Here is a 20306-nt window from a genome sequence, read left to right on the forward strand (position 1 = left end):
AAAATCACGACCGAAAAATCGTAGTTTTTGAAAAGACAGTAAAAACGTAATTTGTGATCCAAAAACTGTTTCAAAATTGATCCAAACATCATTGCTCAAACTTCTACACATCACACATGTATTTTTACGCATAAATAACAATACAACGCATAATATAACGAGATCAATGCAGAAATAACAGAAAATACATGTCTTTGATGTGAAAAACTCACGATACGGCGATAACGAAGCGGAGACGGTGCGAGGCTTGATCCGGGACGATTGTGGAGAGATTTTCTTGAAATAAAACTAACGAAAATGTGCTGGAAAAATTCAGAGGAGTGGGCGGCTACTCTTGGGAAGGAGAACCCTAGGTTTTCTTTTCTAAAAAATGAAATAAAGAGGCAATGAGGGTGTGGGTGTGTGTGTTGCGTGAATGGTGTGTGTAAACATGTGTGGGTGCGTATGTTTGGTGATATTTAGGGACTAAATTTTAGCTTAATTATAAATTAACCATTAATTAAAATGGTAATCAACCAATAAACTTTCTTTAAATTTAAATAACATCTCCTAGTTTAAAATAAAGTGTACGAGTGTCAACTCTTTAAAACTTTAAAATCATAAAATAACCTAGTGATTAAATTAAGCTTTTAAAATACTAACAACTTAATAAATTAGTTAAAATGCCCCAACCTCAACTTAAAATAAAATACCACATTTAAAATTGTCAAAATCGTCACCGGTCTCTTTTCCTCCATCTCGCTTCGAATAATCGACTGAAACATGAAACTCGAAAAACATTTTAACGTGCATCACATAAACATAAATAATTTTATATAGTGTATTTAAATAATTCTTGCATGGCTAATTAATACTCATTTTAAAATTTAAATGAATGCTTTAATAATTAACTACTTGCATGGGTTATACATGTACTGATTTTGGGCTCTACAAATCATGTACACGTGAAAGTGATATCATGTTGATCTATTACCTATTTAGCATTTTGACATAACAAACTGTGTTGGGCCGCACCATAAGGTAAATTGTTTCTATCTCCGATTAAAACACTTCCAACTTCCAAAGAGACACCTATTAGGTGTTTCTGGGGAAAAAAACAAAAAAATGTTTTCCTCGAGCACAGACAGGAAACTGAAAAACACTATTCCTTCCCAACATACCCATGTGTATCAACCTCATGCTTTAATTGAGTTTAGTCAAATAGTAACTTAAACTATTGAGGTCGATTCGTTCTTCTAGAACACGTGGATATGTAATTATGTGAAATTTTGGATCTGCTCGTGGCTTTGTTTCAATGTGCAATGTGGTTGAAACGAAACAATATGAATTTTACCTTGCTTTTGATCAAGTGATTTCTTTTTTGCAAATTTTAGATTAAATCAACTGATTCAAAGTGACAACTTATTTTATTTTATCTTTTTTTAATTGCATGATCATGGGTCTTGAAGGATCTTTGGACAAGGGGATTTCCTCCCTTCAAAAAGTTGTTTACCTCTCATTGATCTGACTACAGCACCAACACTCTAAAACTTTCAGCAGAATGCAGCATGGCCTTGTGGTATTAATACCATGTTGCTGAACTAAGTTTTAGCTTTGCTGTGTAGAACTTGTTTTCTGTCTGATTTCTTATTTTTCCAATCTCACGTATTCATGTCTCTTTGCAATCTGATTTGAGATGGCAGGAAGAAATCGTGCTCGTGAATCAATCGATCACAGGCGTGGGTATCCCCCAGAGGGACCTGTTGTTCGAGTACCTTTGGCCCGGCCACTACCTCCTCATCCTGCTCTGTTGGAGGAAGAACTTGAAATTCAACAAGTTGAGCTTCGCGATCTTCTGGGTGAAAACTGTAGATTTTTTGAGGATCAAATTGCTTTAGAACGAGAGCTAAATACTGCAAAGGAAGAGGTCCGCCGCATGAATCTAGCCATTGCTGATATTCACGCTGAACAAGAACTGTAATCTAGGGAGCTTATGGAAAGGGGTATGATGTTGGATATCGGTTTTCTCGTGCCCAAACGCAGCGGAAGTTTAAAATTTTTATTTTATTTTGACAATCAAAATATGTTTTTCTTTGGGCGCTTGTATGATTTTATCATAAACATTCATAGGGCGTTAGAATTTTATACCTTTGGTGAATTAAATGGCTCAAACTAATCCGGTATAGGCGGATATAGCTCTTGATGAATTCCTACGAACTTTCTTCAATAACTCCTTCTATCAAGTCCACGACCAAAAGATTTGTTCCTCTTTCAAATAGCACTAGAATATTTGAAAGAACTTTTACGTTTGAGACCAAAAATTGTGATATGACTCAAAAACTTTTTCTTGAAGAGTGGCCAAAAATATTTTTGGAGGAATTGGAGAGCTCAAAATTATTACCTCCAAAATTTAATATTTAATAAACTCAACTTTTGAGTTTAATAAATTAAATTCTCAAATTTTTATAAATTCAACTCCTTGAATTTATTCTCTCCAATTATTTCATAAATTCAACTTCTTGAATTTACTATCTCATAAATACAACCCCTTGAATTTATTTTCTCAAAATTTAATTATCATAAATTCAACTCCTTGAATTTACTATATCATAACATAAATTCAACTCCTTGAATTTAATCTCTCAACGGAAACAAACGATCCAGTGCTTGTGTGATCCTCAATGGTTCAAAGATACAGCTAGCCGTGGGTAGACAACTCTTTGTGATTCAGGACATAATCCTTTATTCGGGCTTACCCTAATTAACCACATTCTTTTCATCAACACCTTGATCAAGAATGTCAGAACTCATTTCTGATTACACCCATCGGATCATGGTAAGAGCGTCTAGTAGCATCGCCCCATGATCCCCTAGGTATCACTGATAGTGCCTACAAGAACCAGTCGATTATGATTAACGTACAGTACGGTCCCTTCATCCATATATCCCGATCGAATCTGCAACAATTGGTTCATCGAGGGTTGCATATTAATTCGATAACTATGTGATAACTATAATAGTGGCATCGCGTGTACTATTTTAGAACTCCTTCTCTAATGTATATCTCATACTCTGGCCAGAGATTCCATGCACTATTATTTCATTAGATCACACTGATATCCACACCCGTAGGTGAACGGTGGATCCCCGACTACAATTCACTAGTTTCTCTATGTGTCGCAACTGTACCCAACATCGCCACCTGATGACTCTCATGTAGCCGGTAAACGAGTCAAAGCACAGTCCTAGCATATAGAGCCTCAGTGTTGTCCCGGGTCCTAAGGACTAATGGTGTACAATCATAACCACGGACTTATACTCTCGATGAATGATAACCACTTGGAAAGTTCGAGGGAGGCTTGTTCGGTATAATCATCATATGACTACACATCTGGATGTTTGGACATCTCCATGCCCTTACCAAGAAGCGTAGTACACAACATCACAGATGCTAGTCTCGAGCTCAAGCGACATTTATCCAGATTTTAGGCGGCTGATTCGACCAGGAACGAATTTAGAATATGCAGTGTTTACAAATGAGTTTCAACATCGAATTACGATTCATTTGTATTAAAACATAATCAAGGACTTTATCTATGCTGATTGCATGGGTATACAGATAAAGTATAATGAAACCATTAAAAATTTAAATTATATTAAAATAAAGATTATTTATTTCACTTGAGTCAATAAATTCCCTAGCCAACCGTTGGCTTACAGGGCATCTACTCTAACAATCTCCCACTTGCCCTAGAGCCAACTACCCTTAACTTCAATCTCATTGCTTCGCGATGCTTCTGAAACAATGGTCCTGGCAAGGGCTATGTAAGTGGATCAGCAACATTATCTGCAGAGGGGAATCTTTCGACTAATATGTTTTCTCTTCCCACAATCTCCCGTATGATGTGGAACTTCCTCAGTACATGTTTGGATCGCTGATGAGACCTTGGTTACTTTGATTGCGCAATGGCACCAGTGTTGTCGCAGTACGACGGGACTGGATCAACTCCATTAGGAATAACGCCCAACACTTGGACAAATACTTCCTCTTTGGCTGCATCAGATGCAACAATGTATTCAGCTTCAGTTGTGGAATCTGCAACGGTGTCTTGCTTGAAATCTTTCCTAGAGACAGCCGCACCATATATCAAGAATAAAAAACCAGAGGTCGTTTTGAATCATCTACGTCACATGGGAAGCTATAATCAGTGCAGCCTTCTGATAAACATAAAAATTGTACATTAATTAAATGTTTTATAATATAAAATTATAGTTTTTGTTTTATTAAATGTTTAAATATTATATGTTTTATAATAAATTGTATAAAATATAATTTGTTGTGTAATTACAAGTTTTTACTATTTTTTACAAGTTCGATAAAACAAGAATTAACTTGGAGTTTCAAATGGGATTAAGATGATTCTTGGACCTGTAGAAATTTGATGTTAATATCTACAATATTGATGGCAATTATGAGATAAAAATCTTCTCACAAGTGGGATCAAATTAACAACAAATAAAGTTACCAAAAGAGTGGCAGTTTTACCATGCTCTAGTATTTTGACCATATCTCTCAAATTACTTGGTCAAATGGTTTGAAAAAAATACCACAACTAGACAACTCAATTATCCACATGTTTCTTTTTATGTGAAGAAGCAAATTCGGAGAAGAAGATTTTCAAAAGTGATGTGTAATATAATATAATATCTTGGAACACCAATGAAGACTTTTGGTAAAAAAATAATATTTTATTTGTGGTTGTCTCCCCAAATTTGGCTATAAATAGGGGTGCATTGTAATGTATTGCTATATCCCTCATTCTATGAACAAACCTTTGAGTTCATAATATTTCTCTCTATATTTTTCCTTTATTTCTTCATTTAAATATAATTAGCATGATAATTTCATATTCAAAGTTTTACACTTTGAATAATGAATAGCTAACTTCCTAAAGTTGAGATGAAAAGGTGAAACTCTTGGCATGATAATAAGGTTACTAAAAGGTAAGAATCTATGTTTTATATTATTCAATCACTATTTATTGTTTATAGTGGGAGTTTTGATTTATTGTTGCTATATGTTACACTAAAATCTTGGAACCATTTAAATGTTAGTTTGGTTTTACCAACCATTTAAAGTGGATGTCTTGATTTATTATATATGAATATATCATAATATTAATTTCTTGGTACCATTTAAATGTTAGTTGGTTTTACCAACCATTTAAAATGGGAACCTTGATTTAGTGTTTACAAATATATATAGCACAATAAATACTTTACCACATTTATAAGTTTTGGTATATATTATATACTTATAAGATAATAATATATAATATAATATAAATATGATTATTTAATATATTGGAACTATTTTATTAAGTGGATTTCGATATTATTCGTTAATGTTAACTTTATTAAAATACCAAGAGCGGATCCTTTAATCTCAACTACTTAAATTAAAATTTGAAAAATTAAAATTTATCCATTAAAGATTCAAACAATTAAAATTAAAAAGAAACAAAAACAAAACAAAACAAAAAGACATTGTAGTGGACTTGTAATTACCTTAGCTTCCCTGTGGATACGATATCGGACTCACCGAATTATACTACTTGTGGACAACCTGCTCTTGGGAGTGCAACAATCAGAGTCGCAACACCTTCCAATTTCAATTCTCCACTCCACAGACCATGAGCAAGTTCTTAGTCCTTCTCAAGTACTTAAGAATATCTTTCACGGCCTTCCAATGCATTGGACCAAGGTTCGCCTGATATCTGCACACCCAGAGCGTAAGCAACAACAGGATGTGTCGATATCATACCATTCATGATACTACCAATAGCTGACGCATATGGAATACGTGTCATCATCTCTATCTCTTCATCAGTTTTGGGATACATAGCTTTAGATAGAGTAACGCCATGACACATTAGTAAGTATCATCTCTTGAACTCTTCCATAGAGAATCGCTTCAGCATGGTATCGATATAAGTGACTTGGGTGAGTCCTAGCATCCTTTTTGATCTATCTCTATATATTTGTATTCTCAATACATATGATTCTTCACCCATGTCTTTCATGGAGAATTTACTTGCTAACCGTCGATTGCAGTAATCCTACATCATTCCCAATGAGTAGGATGTCATCAACATAAAGTACTAGGAATGTCACTGCACTCCCACTAATTTTCTTGTACATGCACGGTTTCTCATGATTCTTACCAAAACCAAACTCTTTGATAGTGTTATCAAATTCGAGGTTCCAACTCCTTGATGCCTGTTTGAGACCATGTATTGATCTCTGAAGTTTGCATACCGTATGCTCACTTCCTACTGATGTGTATCCCTCAGATTGAGACATATAAATTTCTTCTTTGATGTCTCCATTGAGAAATGCAGTCTTTACATCCATTTGTCGTATCTCATAGTCATACCATGCTGCTATGGCTAGTAGTATTCTAGTGGACTTAAACATAGCAACTGGTGAAAAGTTTCCTCATAGTCAACTCCTAGTCTTTGAGTATAACTTTTTGCAACCAGTCTTGCTTTGAAGGTCAATGCCTTCCCATCCGCCCCAAGCTTTCTTTTGTAGATCCATTTGCATCTTATGGGAACGATCCCTCAGGTGGATCCACTAATGTCCAGACTTGATTTGGATACATAGAGCCCCTTTATGACTGCATGGATTCAAGCCACTTGATTACTTCAGTATCAGATATTGCATCTTTGAAATTAATTGGATCACATCCAAGTCAATGCTCATCATGGCTTTGTTCATGAAGAAGCGTATATTTTGCAGGTGGTCTAATAACCCTATCAAACCTTTTAGGAGCTTGTACTTCAACTACTGGTTGTTGGGAAATGGGTTCAACTTCTATAGTTGATGGAGTATCTTGAATTTTTTCAAGTTCTATCATCTTTTCTTTTCTATCTGATAGAAATTCCTTTTCTAAAAAAGAGGCATTTCTTGAAACAAACACTTTTGCTTCATTGGGTGATAGAAATAATATCCAAAAGAGTTCTTTGGATATCTACAAAGTAGCACAAAGTGGATCTACTATCCAATTTGTCTCCCACTATCTGCTTCATGCAAGCAGGACATCCTCATATTCTCATGTAAAAATACATGGGAGTTTTTCTCATCCATATCTCATATGGTATTTTATGCACTGCTTTATTATGGACATTATTCAACAACATTGCCGCAGTTTCAAGCGCAAAGCCCCAAAACGATGTAGGCAATTCAGTGAATCCCATCATGGATCGAACCATGTCAAACAAAGTTCGCTTACGACATTCAGAAACACCATTCAATTGTGGTGTTGCTGTTGCAGTCCACTATGAGAGAATCTCATTCTCTTTTAGATAACCCAAAATTTCAGCACTCAAGTATTTTCCACCTCGATCAGATCGAAGTGTCTTAATACTTCTTTCTAGCTGTTTTTCTACTTCAGATCCGAATTCTTTGAACCTTTCAAATGCTTCAGATTTGTGTTTCATCAAATAAATATACCAACACCTCGAATGGTCATCAGTAAAGGTAATCAAATAGAATTGCCCATATTTTGTGCTAACACTTAGCGGGCCACAAACGTCTGTGTGGATCAAATCCATTAGACCATGTGCACGTTCCACGTTTCCATTAAATGGAGTCTTGGTCATTTTTCCTTTCAGACAGGACTCACGGGTAAATAGAGAATTTATGTCTGACATGTCAAACATGCATTCTCCCACTAGCTTGTGCATCCTTCTTTGAGAAATGTGACCTAGTCTAGCGTGCCATATTTGTAGCGCCCTTACCCGAGCCACTACTAAACAGACTAATAAACATGCAACATTAAACTTAATACCAACAATTAAACAGCGGAAACCAAATACTTAATCATCTTACAACCCAAATGAAAACACAGCAATAACAACAGTCTTAAACATTAATACAACCATAACAAATACAAGATTCTGAACGAGAAAACGATAAACCACAGAAAACCTCCACTGGATCACCACCGAAAACTCAACTGCTCTAGCCACTGCCCTGGTCGTCCGAACCGTCCAACCTAAGACCTGCATCGTGGAATGGGGTGCCTAAGATGAAAATAAGGACGTGAGCGACAATTGCCCAATACGAGAATGTACGAGTATACAAACTGATATGATGCATGCAAAATGCAATATGCTCGGATATCAAGGACCAAGTCAAGAATCTCATGCTCAGTCTAGAGGCGCCTGAGTGTGTAGTCTCTGATCTGCCCTAGGTATGTTTTGGCTCCCACACTCATCATCAAGATGTGGACCTGCAATGTCCAGGTCATCAGAGCCCGCGGGTCCCGTCGGACACTGTAGCTCTCGATGCCCCATCGTCCACAATACAGAATAGGGCTGAGCGGCCCCAACAAATGAGGTATATCTCAAAAGATATCAGGCTCAACATGATATGTCATGCATAATATGCCAAAGCAGTAAAACATGTAACATGCAACAGATAAATATGCAGCATATAAGTGTGTATACTACGCTTGGATATCTCAGTCAGTACATCACGTACCACACTAAAACAATCTGACAGAAAGCTCTGTACCTAGACAATACCAACATAATGAAATCACTATCAAACCAGAACAAACATGCTACAAGTTCTCCCTAATTATCCTTAAATCACTATCTAAGGATTTAGGATTATACCTACGTCCGTCGTCAGCCCGCTGATGATGTCTCGATCTCAGTTCACCGACCCCTTCTCGAGTCGATACTAGCTCCGAAACTTCCCGACACCAAAGTGCCCTAGAAACTGGCTAGAAAACCTAAGGTACAACTAGAGCTCTCTCTGAAGAATGCGGTGAAGGAAACAAAAGAATCGGCTTCCATTTATAGGCTGCATCCGCACTATTCCAGAAAATCCGAACCAATCTTATCTGTCACGTGTCACAATCTCATTGGTCTAGTTGGATTTCTCGAGATAATGTAATCCGAAGTAGGTCGGGTTATCCATTTAAAATTTGGTGGATACCAACAGCTTAAACCCGAATTATCAATTCCTTAATAATACTTAATTAACAACTCATTAATTATGTCTTAATTAATACTTCATTAAAAAAAAGAATTCGGGTCATTACATCCTCCCCTCCTTACAAAGATTTCGTCCTCGAAATCAAAACTGAAGTACAATACAACTGAATAAAATAAAACTCAAAACACATGAGGATACTCTGAGTGCATACGACTCTCTAACTCCCAAGTCGCTTCTGCAGTACCTCGGCATTGCCATTGCACTAGAACAAGTGGAATGGTCTTGTTTCTGAGCTTTTTCTCTTTCCTACCCAGGATTAAAAGCTGCTGCTCAACATAAGTCAAGTCTTCTTCAAGTTGAACATCTGTCGAACTAAGAACGTGCGACTCATCTGCTACATACCGTCGTAGCAACAACACATGAAAGACATTATGAATGCTGGACAGATACGGCGGTAAAGCCAATCGATACGCCAAATTCCCAACACATTCCAAGATCTCAAAAGGTCCGATGAATTTTGGGACTAATTTTCCCTTGAGTCCAAATCTCATCACCCTGCGGAACGGTGAAACTTTAAGGAAAACTTTTTCCCCTGACTGAAACTGTAGAGGTCTACGCTTGGTATTCGCATAACTCGATTGACCATCTTGTGCAGTTTTAATTTTCTTCTTGATCAATTCCACTACATCAATCGCTTGTTGCACTAATTCAGGTCCTTGCACTTGTCGTTCTCCTTCTTCGTCCCAAAACAAAGGAGTACGACAACGTCTACCATACAATGCTTCGAACGGAGCCATACCAATGCTACTGTGGTAGCTATTGTTATATGCAAACTCCACAAGAGGCAGATGATCATGCCATGCTAGTCCAAAATCCAAAGCACAAGCATGCAACATGTCCTCGAGTGTCTGAATAGTTCTCTCAGACTGACCATCGGTCTCTGGATGATAGACAGTACTCAGACTCAATGTCTTTCCCAACGCTTTTTGAAAACTTCCCCAGAACCTTGAGGTAAAGCGTGGATCTCTATCACCGACTATACTTGTTGGCACACCATGATATTTAAGAATCTCTTGGATGTATAGTCTTGTCATGCGATCGAAACTATATTCCCGACTATACGGAATGAAATGTGCTGACTTAGTCAGTCGGTCCACAACAACCCAAATTGCATCACAATATTTAGAAGATAGCGGCAAGTGGGTGACAAAATCCATCGTTACATGCTCCCACTTCCACTCAGGAATAGGAAGATTCTGAAGTAATCCTCCTGGTCGTCGATGTTCAGTTTTCACTTGCTGACAAACTAAACACTTGGCTACAAAATGGTAAACAATTCTCTTCATACCTTTCCACCAAAACTTGGTCTTCAAATCCTTATACATTTTCATGCTTCCAGGGTGGATACTCAACTTACTCCTATGAGCTTGAGATAAAATCTCGTCTCTCAATTTAGAATCTTCTGGAACTACGATTCTTCCTGACAAACACAAGGTTCCATCTGTTTGGAATGAAAAGCCAGATGTGTTGTCTCTGTTAGCTAACCTTGCTAACTTTTCCACCTTCGGATCAGAAAACTGAGCTTCTCTGATTTTGGCATACAACATCGGTTCAGATAAAATGCTCGTTACTCGAATGTGTTCCATTCCTTTCTTATGATGGAAGTGAAATCCCAGAGAACAGCAATCTTGGATTACACTTGATATGAAACTTGTCTGAAGTGCAGATAATCTCACCTTGCGACTAAGAGCATCAGCTGTAAGATTCGCTAATCCTGGATGATACTTGATTTCGCAATCATAATCCTTTAACAAATCCATCCATCTTCTTTGGCGCATATTCAACTCTGCTTGAGTGAAAATATACTTCAAACTCTTGTGATATGTAAAAATCTCAAATCTCTCTCCGTAGAGATAATGTCGCCAAATCTTCAAAACAAATACAATCCCTGCCAATTCCAGATCATGAACTGGATAATTCTCTTCATGCTTCTTCAACTGTCTGGATGCATATGCAATCACATGACCATTCTGGGTTAAAACGCACCCAAGTCCTTGAAGTGATGCATCAGTGTACACAATGTACCCTCCTGATCAAGTTGGCAGAGCTAAAACTGGTGCAGTTGTCAGACATTGACGCAGTTCATTGAAAATATTTTCACAATCATGAGTCCATTCGAACTGCACATTCTTACACATCAGTTGAGTCAATGGTTTGGCAATCTGAGAAAATCCCGAGATGAATCTCCGGTAATAACCTGCCAAACCTAGAAAACTTCTTATCTCTTGAGATGATTCCGGTCGTCCCCAACTCAACACTGCTTCGATCTCTGAAAGTAAAATCAACCTCTAAATCCTCAAAACAGAATTACTAATGTCCCAAAAATCTTTGCATGCTCTGATACCACCAAATGTAGCGCCCTTACCCGAGCCACTACTAAACAGACTAATAAACATGCAACATTAAACTTAATACCAACAATTAAACAGCGGAAACCAAATACTTAATCATCTTACAACCCAAATGAAAACAAAGCAATAACAATAGTCTTAAATATTAATACAACCATAACAAATACAAAATTCTGAACGAGAAAACGATAAACCACAGAAAACCTCCATTGGATCACCACCGAAAACCCAACTGCTCTAGCCACTGCCCTGGTCGTCCGAACCGTCCAACCTAAGACCTGCCCCGTGGAATGGGGTGCCCAAGATGAAAACAAGGACGTGAGCGACAATTGCCCAATACGAGAATGTACGAGTATACAAACTGATATGATGCATGCAAAATGCAATATGCTCGGATATCAAGGATCAAGTCAAAAATCTCATGCTCAGTCTAGAGGCGCCTGAGTGTGTAGTCTCTGATCTTCCCTAGGCATGTTTTGGCTCCCACACTCATCATCAAGACGTGGACCTGCAATGTCCAGGTTACCAGAGCCCGCGGGTCCCGTCGGACACTGTAGCTCTCGATGCCCCATCGTCCACAATACAGAATAGGGCTGAGCGGCCCCAAAAAATGAAGTATATCTCAAAAGATATCAGGCTCAACATGATATGTCATGCATAATATGCCAAAGCAGTAAAACATGTAACATGCAACAGATAAATATACAGCATATAAGTGTGTATACTACGCTTGGATATCTCAGTCAGTACATCACGTACCACACTAAAACAATCTGACAGAAAGCTCTGTACCTAGACAATACCAACATAATGAAATCACTATCAAACCAGAACAAACATGCTACAAGTTCTTCCTAACGATCCTTAAATCACTATCTAAGGATTTAGGATTATACATGCGTCCGTCGTCAGCCCGCTGATGATGTCTCGATCTCAGTTCACCGACCCCTTCTCGAGTCGATACTAGCTCCGAAACTTCCCGACACCAAAGTGCCCTAGAAACTGGCTAGAAAACCTAAGGTACAACTAGAGCTCTCTCTGAAGAATGTGGTGAAGGAAACAAAAGAATCGGCTTCCATTTATAGGCTGCATCCGCATTATTCCAAAAAATCCGAACCAATCTTATCTGTCACGTTTCAGAATCTCATTGGTCTAGTTGGATTTCTCGAGATAATGTAATCCAAAGTAGGTCGGGTTATCCATTTAAAATTCGGTGGATACCAACAGCTTAAACCCGAAGTATCAATTCCTTAATAATACTTAATTAACAACTCACTAATTATGTCTTAATTAATACTTCATTCAAAAAAAGAATTCGGGTCATTACAATATTTGTGCGAGATTTGGATCATCTAACTTTCTTTTGTTTGTTATTAAAATCCTGTTTACTTGAACATTCATTTATTATTTCTAGAACATTTCTGGCGCATATAATTTCTTATGTCCGAACTTCTTGCAGTGAAATATGTTCTGACTTACCGGCTTTGTAGGCTTTTTAAGTGTCCTTTAGAGTTTGCCTCTTATTGGGATTGTTTTTCTTGTGAGGGGCAAAAAATTTATTTCCCTTACCTTGTGGGCCATTTTTCGTCTGACGAGAGGTCCATTAGAAAAACAATAATTTCATGTTTTATGGTGATCTCATAAGTTATAAGCATATTGAATAGCTCATCAAGGCTATCATCTATCTTATTCAAATTGAAGTTCACCATAACCTCGTCAAATGAGGAAGAGAAAAACAACAAATTGATGTATCAATTAACTCGTTAGGAATCACATATTCCAGGCTCACAACTTTCTCGCTAAACCCAATCATATGTACACCACGCTCATGGGCCAGAGCCCCATCTTGCATTTGTGTAGTCATGAGTTTTTAAAAGTTATGTGCATCACTGTACGAGTTTCATGCACCATGTAACTCTTGCATGTGTATTCGAATGTCACCAGCATTCAACATTTCCTCAAACTGTCCTTACAGTTTATTTGACATAGAAGCGAGCACATTACACTTTAGCTTGTACACAATGGTCCCACCATCTTACATGCATTGTCAGTTCAGCAAGGCTGACATTAGTGTGTATGTCATTTTATCCGAATTGAGAACAATTTTTTTTTTCAACCATTCTTGAAAATTAGATTCGGTTAGCTTGTTAATAACAAAAATGGATTACGTGACGAAATCGAAAATATACTGATATGGAAACAAAATAATGGTTGCTGATTATTTTAAAATAATTTAAGATATAAAATATGGATTTTTATTTTGCTTATTCCCTCCCACTATTTTGACATTTTCAACACCCTCTCATGAAAAAGGAAAATCGTACTTCCTTATTGGGTATGTAGAGTCTAATTAGCCAATTATAATCCCGAATAATATTAGCCAATTATAATTTCTAAAAGGTAGAATCCAAATGCATCCTTATGAAACTTCCGCATGTTTTGCCTCAAGTTTAATAAGGACCCAATAATATGACGCTGTTTATTTTCGCGTGTCAAACCGACCTATCAATATTGAATTGTAGTAGACGGCCGCCATGAGTTCCCCCAATAATATGAGCCGAAGTCATGGGAGTTCCACTTAATTCACATCATATGTCCGATGTAAGTCACAACTTTCCGACGTCCAGGCCTCTCCAATAATATGAGCCAGACACTGTCCGAGGGTAGCGATCAACGTGAAACCACGGGTGATGGAAGGCAAGAAAAAATTAAACTCTTTTAAATTTTACTTTTACGGTTTGATATAAATTTTGAATCATATTCAAAATGAGGGATTCCAATTTTAAATTGTTTCATCATTTTAATTTTAAAATCACGTGCCATGTTTGTATGTTTGCTGGATTCATACAACTATATTATTTAATAATATACATACATGCATACTACTAAATATCGTTTATATCATAATATGACATTCAACAATAAATAAGGATGATCGATCGCCAACACTATTAGATCTATGTGTGCCATACATGAATCCAGGTCCAAAACCTAGGTGAATGCAAGGATGCAAATGCAACTATTACAAGTGCTTACGATATTTTACATGTCTTCATCTTGAGCATCGGGTCCACCATCTTCCAGTCTTGATCTCCCACTATTTCTAATAATTACATTTAAATAGCCATGACACATAAGAGATACATCTCATGGGATGGGAACGACCCATAAACCGGCCCACTTTAAAATATCAAATATTAAAAAAATGAATAAACAGTAAAATATCGTAACATACACCTAGCACATGGGTCCAGGCTCTCGATCATCCTTCATGCATTTAATATCAAATAATAATATCAATTATTTAAACAAATTTAATAAACTGAGAAATCATATATCTAATAATTTATCACTAACCACCACAATTATTAAAGAATTTAATAAATTAAATAAACACCTTTATTTAATTTCCAATTAATTCAATAATAATTGATTTCTTATAAAATCCATTTTTACCATAAATAATTAAAATCATATTCTAATTATTTATTTTACTAGAAAATTATCAATTTTCCAAAATTTAATTTTTCAAAAGAAAAATTGAACCAATTTTCCAAAGTATCAATTTTGCCCAAAAATTTGAAATATCAAAAAATTGTACCTTAGGCCCAAACAATTCAAGCCCATCATCCAGAACGATTCCCGAGACACTCCTAGGCAGCCGCCCCGCTGCCTGAACGTTTCTGGCAGCAGTAGAGGTCCTGTGTGCACAGGTGCGCTGCGCGGTGGCACTCGCCGCGCACAGCCGCCCGCTGTGCGTACGCTCCGCATGCGCGCGCGGCACAGTGCGCTGCCCGGAACAGTTCCGGGCAGCCCAATATATTTTTTATATAATTTCTGGGAAAAAAAAAATTTTATGGTGCTACAATTTTCTGAAAAATTTTCATTTGTGGTTAGAAATAAATTATTCAATATCAAAATCATACGATTTAGAAAAACCTTGGCTCTGATACTACTGTTGGATCTCGGTTTTCTCATGCACAAACGCTGCAGAAGTTTAAAATTTTTATTTTATTTTGACAATCAAAATATTTTTTTCTTTGAGCGCTCATATGATTTTATCATAAACATTCATAGGGCGTTATAATTTTATACCTTTGGTGAATTAAATCACTTGGCTCCAACTAGTCCGGTATAGACGAATATAGCTCTTGATGAATCTCTACGAACTTTCTTCAAGAACTCCTTCTATCAAGTCCACGACCAGAAGATTTGTTCATCTTTCAAATAGCACTAGAATATTTGAAAGATGTTTTACGTTGAGACCAAAAATTGTGAGAGGACTCGAAAACTTTTTCTTGAAGAGTGGCCAAAAATATTTTTGGAGGAACTGGAGAGCTCATTCTCTAAGAACCCAATTGAGAAATAGTGGAGGCTAGGTTTTTTCAAAATTATGAGTGTTAATTAATTAACCCCAAACCTAATACATATATATATATATATATATATATATATATATATATATATATATATATATATATATATATAATCAAACACTTAATGGGCTTCATCAATTAATTATCCTAGTCCAACTAGTTTAATTATTTAATTAATCTTTTAAAGTTTAATTAAGAACTTTAATAATATGTATGTTGGTCTTGTACTCCTACAAGCCCATTATACATATACCAATAACATTTAATTTAAATCTCTTATAAATTTAACATTTGTATTTAATATTTAAATTATAAATTCAACTCCTTGAATTTATTACCTCCGAAATTTAATATTTAATAAACTCAACTTTTGAGTTTAATAAATTAAATTCTCAAATTTTATAAATTCAACTCCTTGAATGTATTTACTCCAAATTTCATAAATTCAACTTCTTAAATTTACTATCTCATAAATTCAACTCCTTGAATTTATTTTCTCAAAATTTACTTATCATAAATTCAACTACTTGAATTTACTATATCATAATATAAATTCAACTCTTTGAATTTATTCTCTCAACGAGAACAAATGATCCAGTGCTTGTGCCACCCTCAATGGTTCAGGAATACAGCTAGCCGTGGGTTCACAACTAGTTAGCCCCATTCTTTTCATCAACACCTTGATAAAGAATGTCAGAACTCATTTCTGATTGCACCGATCAGATCATGGCAAGAGCGTCTAGTAGCATCGCCCCATGATCCCTTAGGTACCACTGATAGTGCCTACAAGAATCAGACGATTATGATTAACGTACAGTACGGTCCCTTCATCTCATATATCCCGATCGAATCTGCAACCATTGGTTCATCGAGGGTTGCATATTAATTCGATAACTATGTGATAACTATAATAGTGGCATCGCGTGTACTATTTTAGAACTCCTTCTCTAATGTATATCTCATACTCTGGCCTGAGATTCCATGCACTATTATTTCATCAGATCACACTGGATATCCACACCCGTAGGTGAGCGGTGGATCCCCGACTACAATTCACTAGTTTCTCTATGTGTCGCAACTGTACCCAACATCGCCACCTGATGACTCTCCTGTAGCCGGTAAACGAGTCAAAGCACAGTCCTAGCATATAGAGCCTCAGTGTTGTCCCGGGTCCTAAGGACTAATGGTGTACAATCATAACCACGACTTGATGAATGATAACCACTTGGAAAGTCCGAGGGAGGGTTGTTCGGTATAATCATCATAAGACTACCCATCTGCATGTTTGGATATCTCTATGCCCTTACCAAGAAACGCAGTACACAACATCACATATGCTAGTCTCGAGCTCAAGCGACCTTTATCCATATTTTAGGCGGCTGAATATACTAGGAACGAATTTAGAATATGCAGTGTTTATAAATGAGTTTCACATCGAATTACGATTGATTTGTACTAAAGCATAATCAAGAACTTTATCTATGTTGATTGCATTAGTATACAGATAAAGTATAACGAAATCATTAAAAAGTTAAATTATATTAAAATAAAGATTGTTTATTTCATTTGAATCAATAAATTCCCTAACGAACCGTTGAGTTACAGAATATCTACTCTAACATACTAGGCTGGAGGCTGACCTTCGTGTAACTGAACCTCTAAAAAGTGAAGCAGCACAACTTCGAGCTGAAGTTCAAAGACTGCGCACCATCAAGCAGGATCTATCTGGGCAGGTTCATTCTCTCTCTCAAGAACTCGCAAAGCTGCAGGTTGATAACTGTTACATTCCTTTTTTGAGGACTGAGATTGATGGACTGCATCAGGAACTGTTGCGCACTAGGTTTCTTCTCGCAATTTTTCATATTTCTCTAAAAGTTTTTCACCTCTTTTTGGTAGAAATTTTTTTCTTAGGTCTTCATAATATCTTCGGGCAAGTTTAATCAAGTACTATTGATGTTTAGAAATGCCATTGATTACGAAAAGAATGCAAATATTGAGCTGAGAGAACAGAGACAGGCAATGGAAAATAACATGGTGAAAATGGCACGTGATATTGAAAAGCTTCGTTCTGAGCTGGCAAATTCCGGTGCTAGAGCTTGGAGTTCAGGTGGATGCCTTTTCTTTTCATGTTTTTGCAAGTTTTTTTCATCCTTCGGAAGACACTCATTTGAAATGAATATTCTGAAAACTTTCCAGTCTCTACTCCTTGTTTTCTTCTTGTGAAGTGTGTATTTTGAAATTTGATAATGCTTTTCGATTCTGATTATGGTCCATCACTAACTTGCTGTATGGAAATGTTCAGCTCCTTTCTTCTTCTTAGTAAGTGTTCTGTTGTATTTTATCTGTTCAGAATTCGACATATTTATTTTCATTTATTCTCTATGTAAATTGTTCTAATGGTTTTGGAACAAGTCAAGTACTCTAGACTTCTTTTGAGAAATCAGACATTTCTGTTTGTTTGTCTTATGCTATCTTGTACATATTTTACCATGTTACTTTGTAAGGCTCGAGAATTATCCGTTGTCATTGATGTTGACTTGAAGAGGAGAATGCATGACAGGAAAAATGAGAGTTTGAGCAAGCATGGCCGAAGCCACACCGCCCCTGCGGTGCTAGGACTACCGCACCCGCGGTGTAGGTGACAGAAAGTTGGTGAATTTGTGCGAAGCAAGACCGCACCCGCGGTGCTAACAAGACCGCACCCGCGGTGGTGAGACCGCACCCGCGGTCATGCAGGGACCGCACCCGCGGTCTAAGTGTTGCAATTTTTGATGAACTCGCCGTGAGCACAGCGCACCCGCGGTACAAGAGGAGCGCACCCGCGGTGCTGCATGCGAGAGATCCACCTCCTTTTCTTGACTTGACACATGGCATGTATATATATATACGAAATTGCTGAATCTTCATTCTTCATTTCAGCTGCTAAGAGCACCGAGAGTTCCTTTTGTTTTCTTCAAAGTTTCTTCATGTTAGAATTGAGATTATGCAACAACTAGCTATCCGATTTTAATTTCGAGTACAGATTTGTGGTCCTTGCAACAAGAGCTAGCTAAGGATGTAAGTTTCAGTTATTTTCAGCATGTTTCGATATTCAGGTGTTGGAAGAATTCATATTTGAGTTAAAATATGTGTTTTTGATATCTTGAGCTTGATATATTCGCTATCGGATCGATTTTCAGACACCGTATGCTATTGTTTCGATTTTCAGCATGTATTATTGAAGAGTATGTCGATTTTCAGAGTTGGAAGGGATTATGTCATTGATATTGTGATGTTGATGAGATTATGATATTGTTATATGTTGAGACTGAGTTGACCGGTACCGAGAATTACGCTGTTATGCCGTCGATTTGTACCGAGATTTATTATTGATTGGAATATGTGTTGCTTTGAGTTAGAGATTGATATTGTGTGTCTACACATTGCCATTTCAGATTTGAAGTGACAGGTTTGACATTCCGACTTCAAGATCTCGACAGAGATTGTGCGACGAAAGGTATAATTCATGTGGTCTTGGGATTGCACAACTCGATTCAGATTTGATACGAGTTTCCCTAAATCACATACTAGATTGTTATTACATTTGATTATGTAATGTCTTATTTATTGAGTTATATTCGAGTCCTGAGATAGGAGATATTGGCAGATTTGCCAAAACTAGACGTTTCGGTGTATCGACGCATAGGAGCAGATTTGCTATATGTGTAGACCCTCGATACAGAGTTGACCGAAGTCTAGGAATAAGACGTACCGTTGCCCCGAGTGGTTGGGTAGGTGACAGACCGTCTTATTCACACCGGGATCCCTAGATTAGAAATGAGTCGAGTCAAGATTTAAATGTTGAATACAGATTTGTATTCTTCTACATGTTTAGATTTTCATTCATGTTACTTGATATATGCTATGCTTTTGTACATGATTATTACATTGCATGCATCCATGTTTTATACTGGGATATGTTCTCACCGGAGTTATCCGGCTGTTGTCGTGTCTGTATGTGTGCATGGCAACAGGTGGGGCAGGATCAGGGTCACGACGAGGAAGAGAGAGTTGATAGCGTGGTGATGCCGTGTGTAGCAGCAGATTACTACTAGTTTCTGTTTAGATCTGAACTACTTGTATTTAAGATTCGAACATTAGTTGTATGGTTGTACTAGACAGACTTGTATGTATCTGATGTTGTTTAATTATTATATGAAAGGGAACGATTTAGGGAGACCGAAAACACAACGGAAGCATAATTTTTTTGAAAATTTCGGCCCCCTTGCATCTTGTGTTGCAAAATACAACAAACACCAAAAACATGTCATACATAGGGTGTTTGAGAAATCTACCTATCAATCTTATAGATTGATGTAATGGCTCCAACTTAGTTGTCAAACAACTAAGCTCTTGATAGGAATGTCAATCTACAAGCTTCCTCCTCCTTGAATCTTTCCTTCAAATTAGGCCCACCACCAACTAGGTAGATCCCCTCATATTTTGCACTAGAAAATATGAGGATTTTTCAAAGAGAAGTGTGTGTATTCTT

General features: G+C 36.9%; 1 protein-coding gene across 1 annotated transcript in view; it reads left to right on the forward strand.

The window, feature by feature from the left end:
• Positions 1-1675: 1675 nt before the first annotated feature.
• LOC140824171 (protein FLX-like 3) overlaps positions 1676-20306 on the forward strand; it is a 30835-nt gene continuing 12204 nt past the window's right edge. The window contains exons 1-3 of the mRNA XM_073185768.1: positions 1676-1956; positions 17403-17544; positions 17687-17882. Of these exons, the coding sequence (XP_073041869.1) occupies positions 1676-1956; positions 17403-17544; positions 17687-17882 (619 nt within the window). The remainder of the gene's footprint in view (positions 1957-17402; positions 17545-17686; positions 17883-20306) is intronic.

Source organism: Primulina eburnea, chromosome 2, assembly GCF_022965805.1.
Source record: "Primulina eburnea isolate SZY01 chromosome 2, ASM2296580v1, whole genome shotgun sequence".
Lineage (NCBI taxonomy): Eukaryota > Viridiplantae > Streptophyta > Magnoliopsida > Lamiales > Gesneriaceae > Primulina > Primulina eburnea.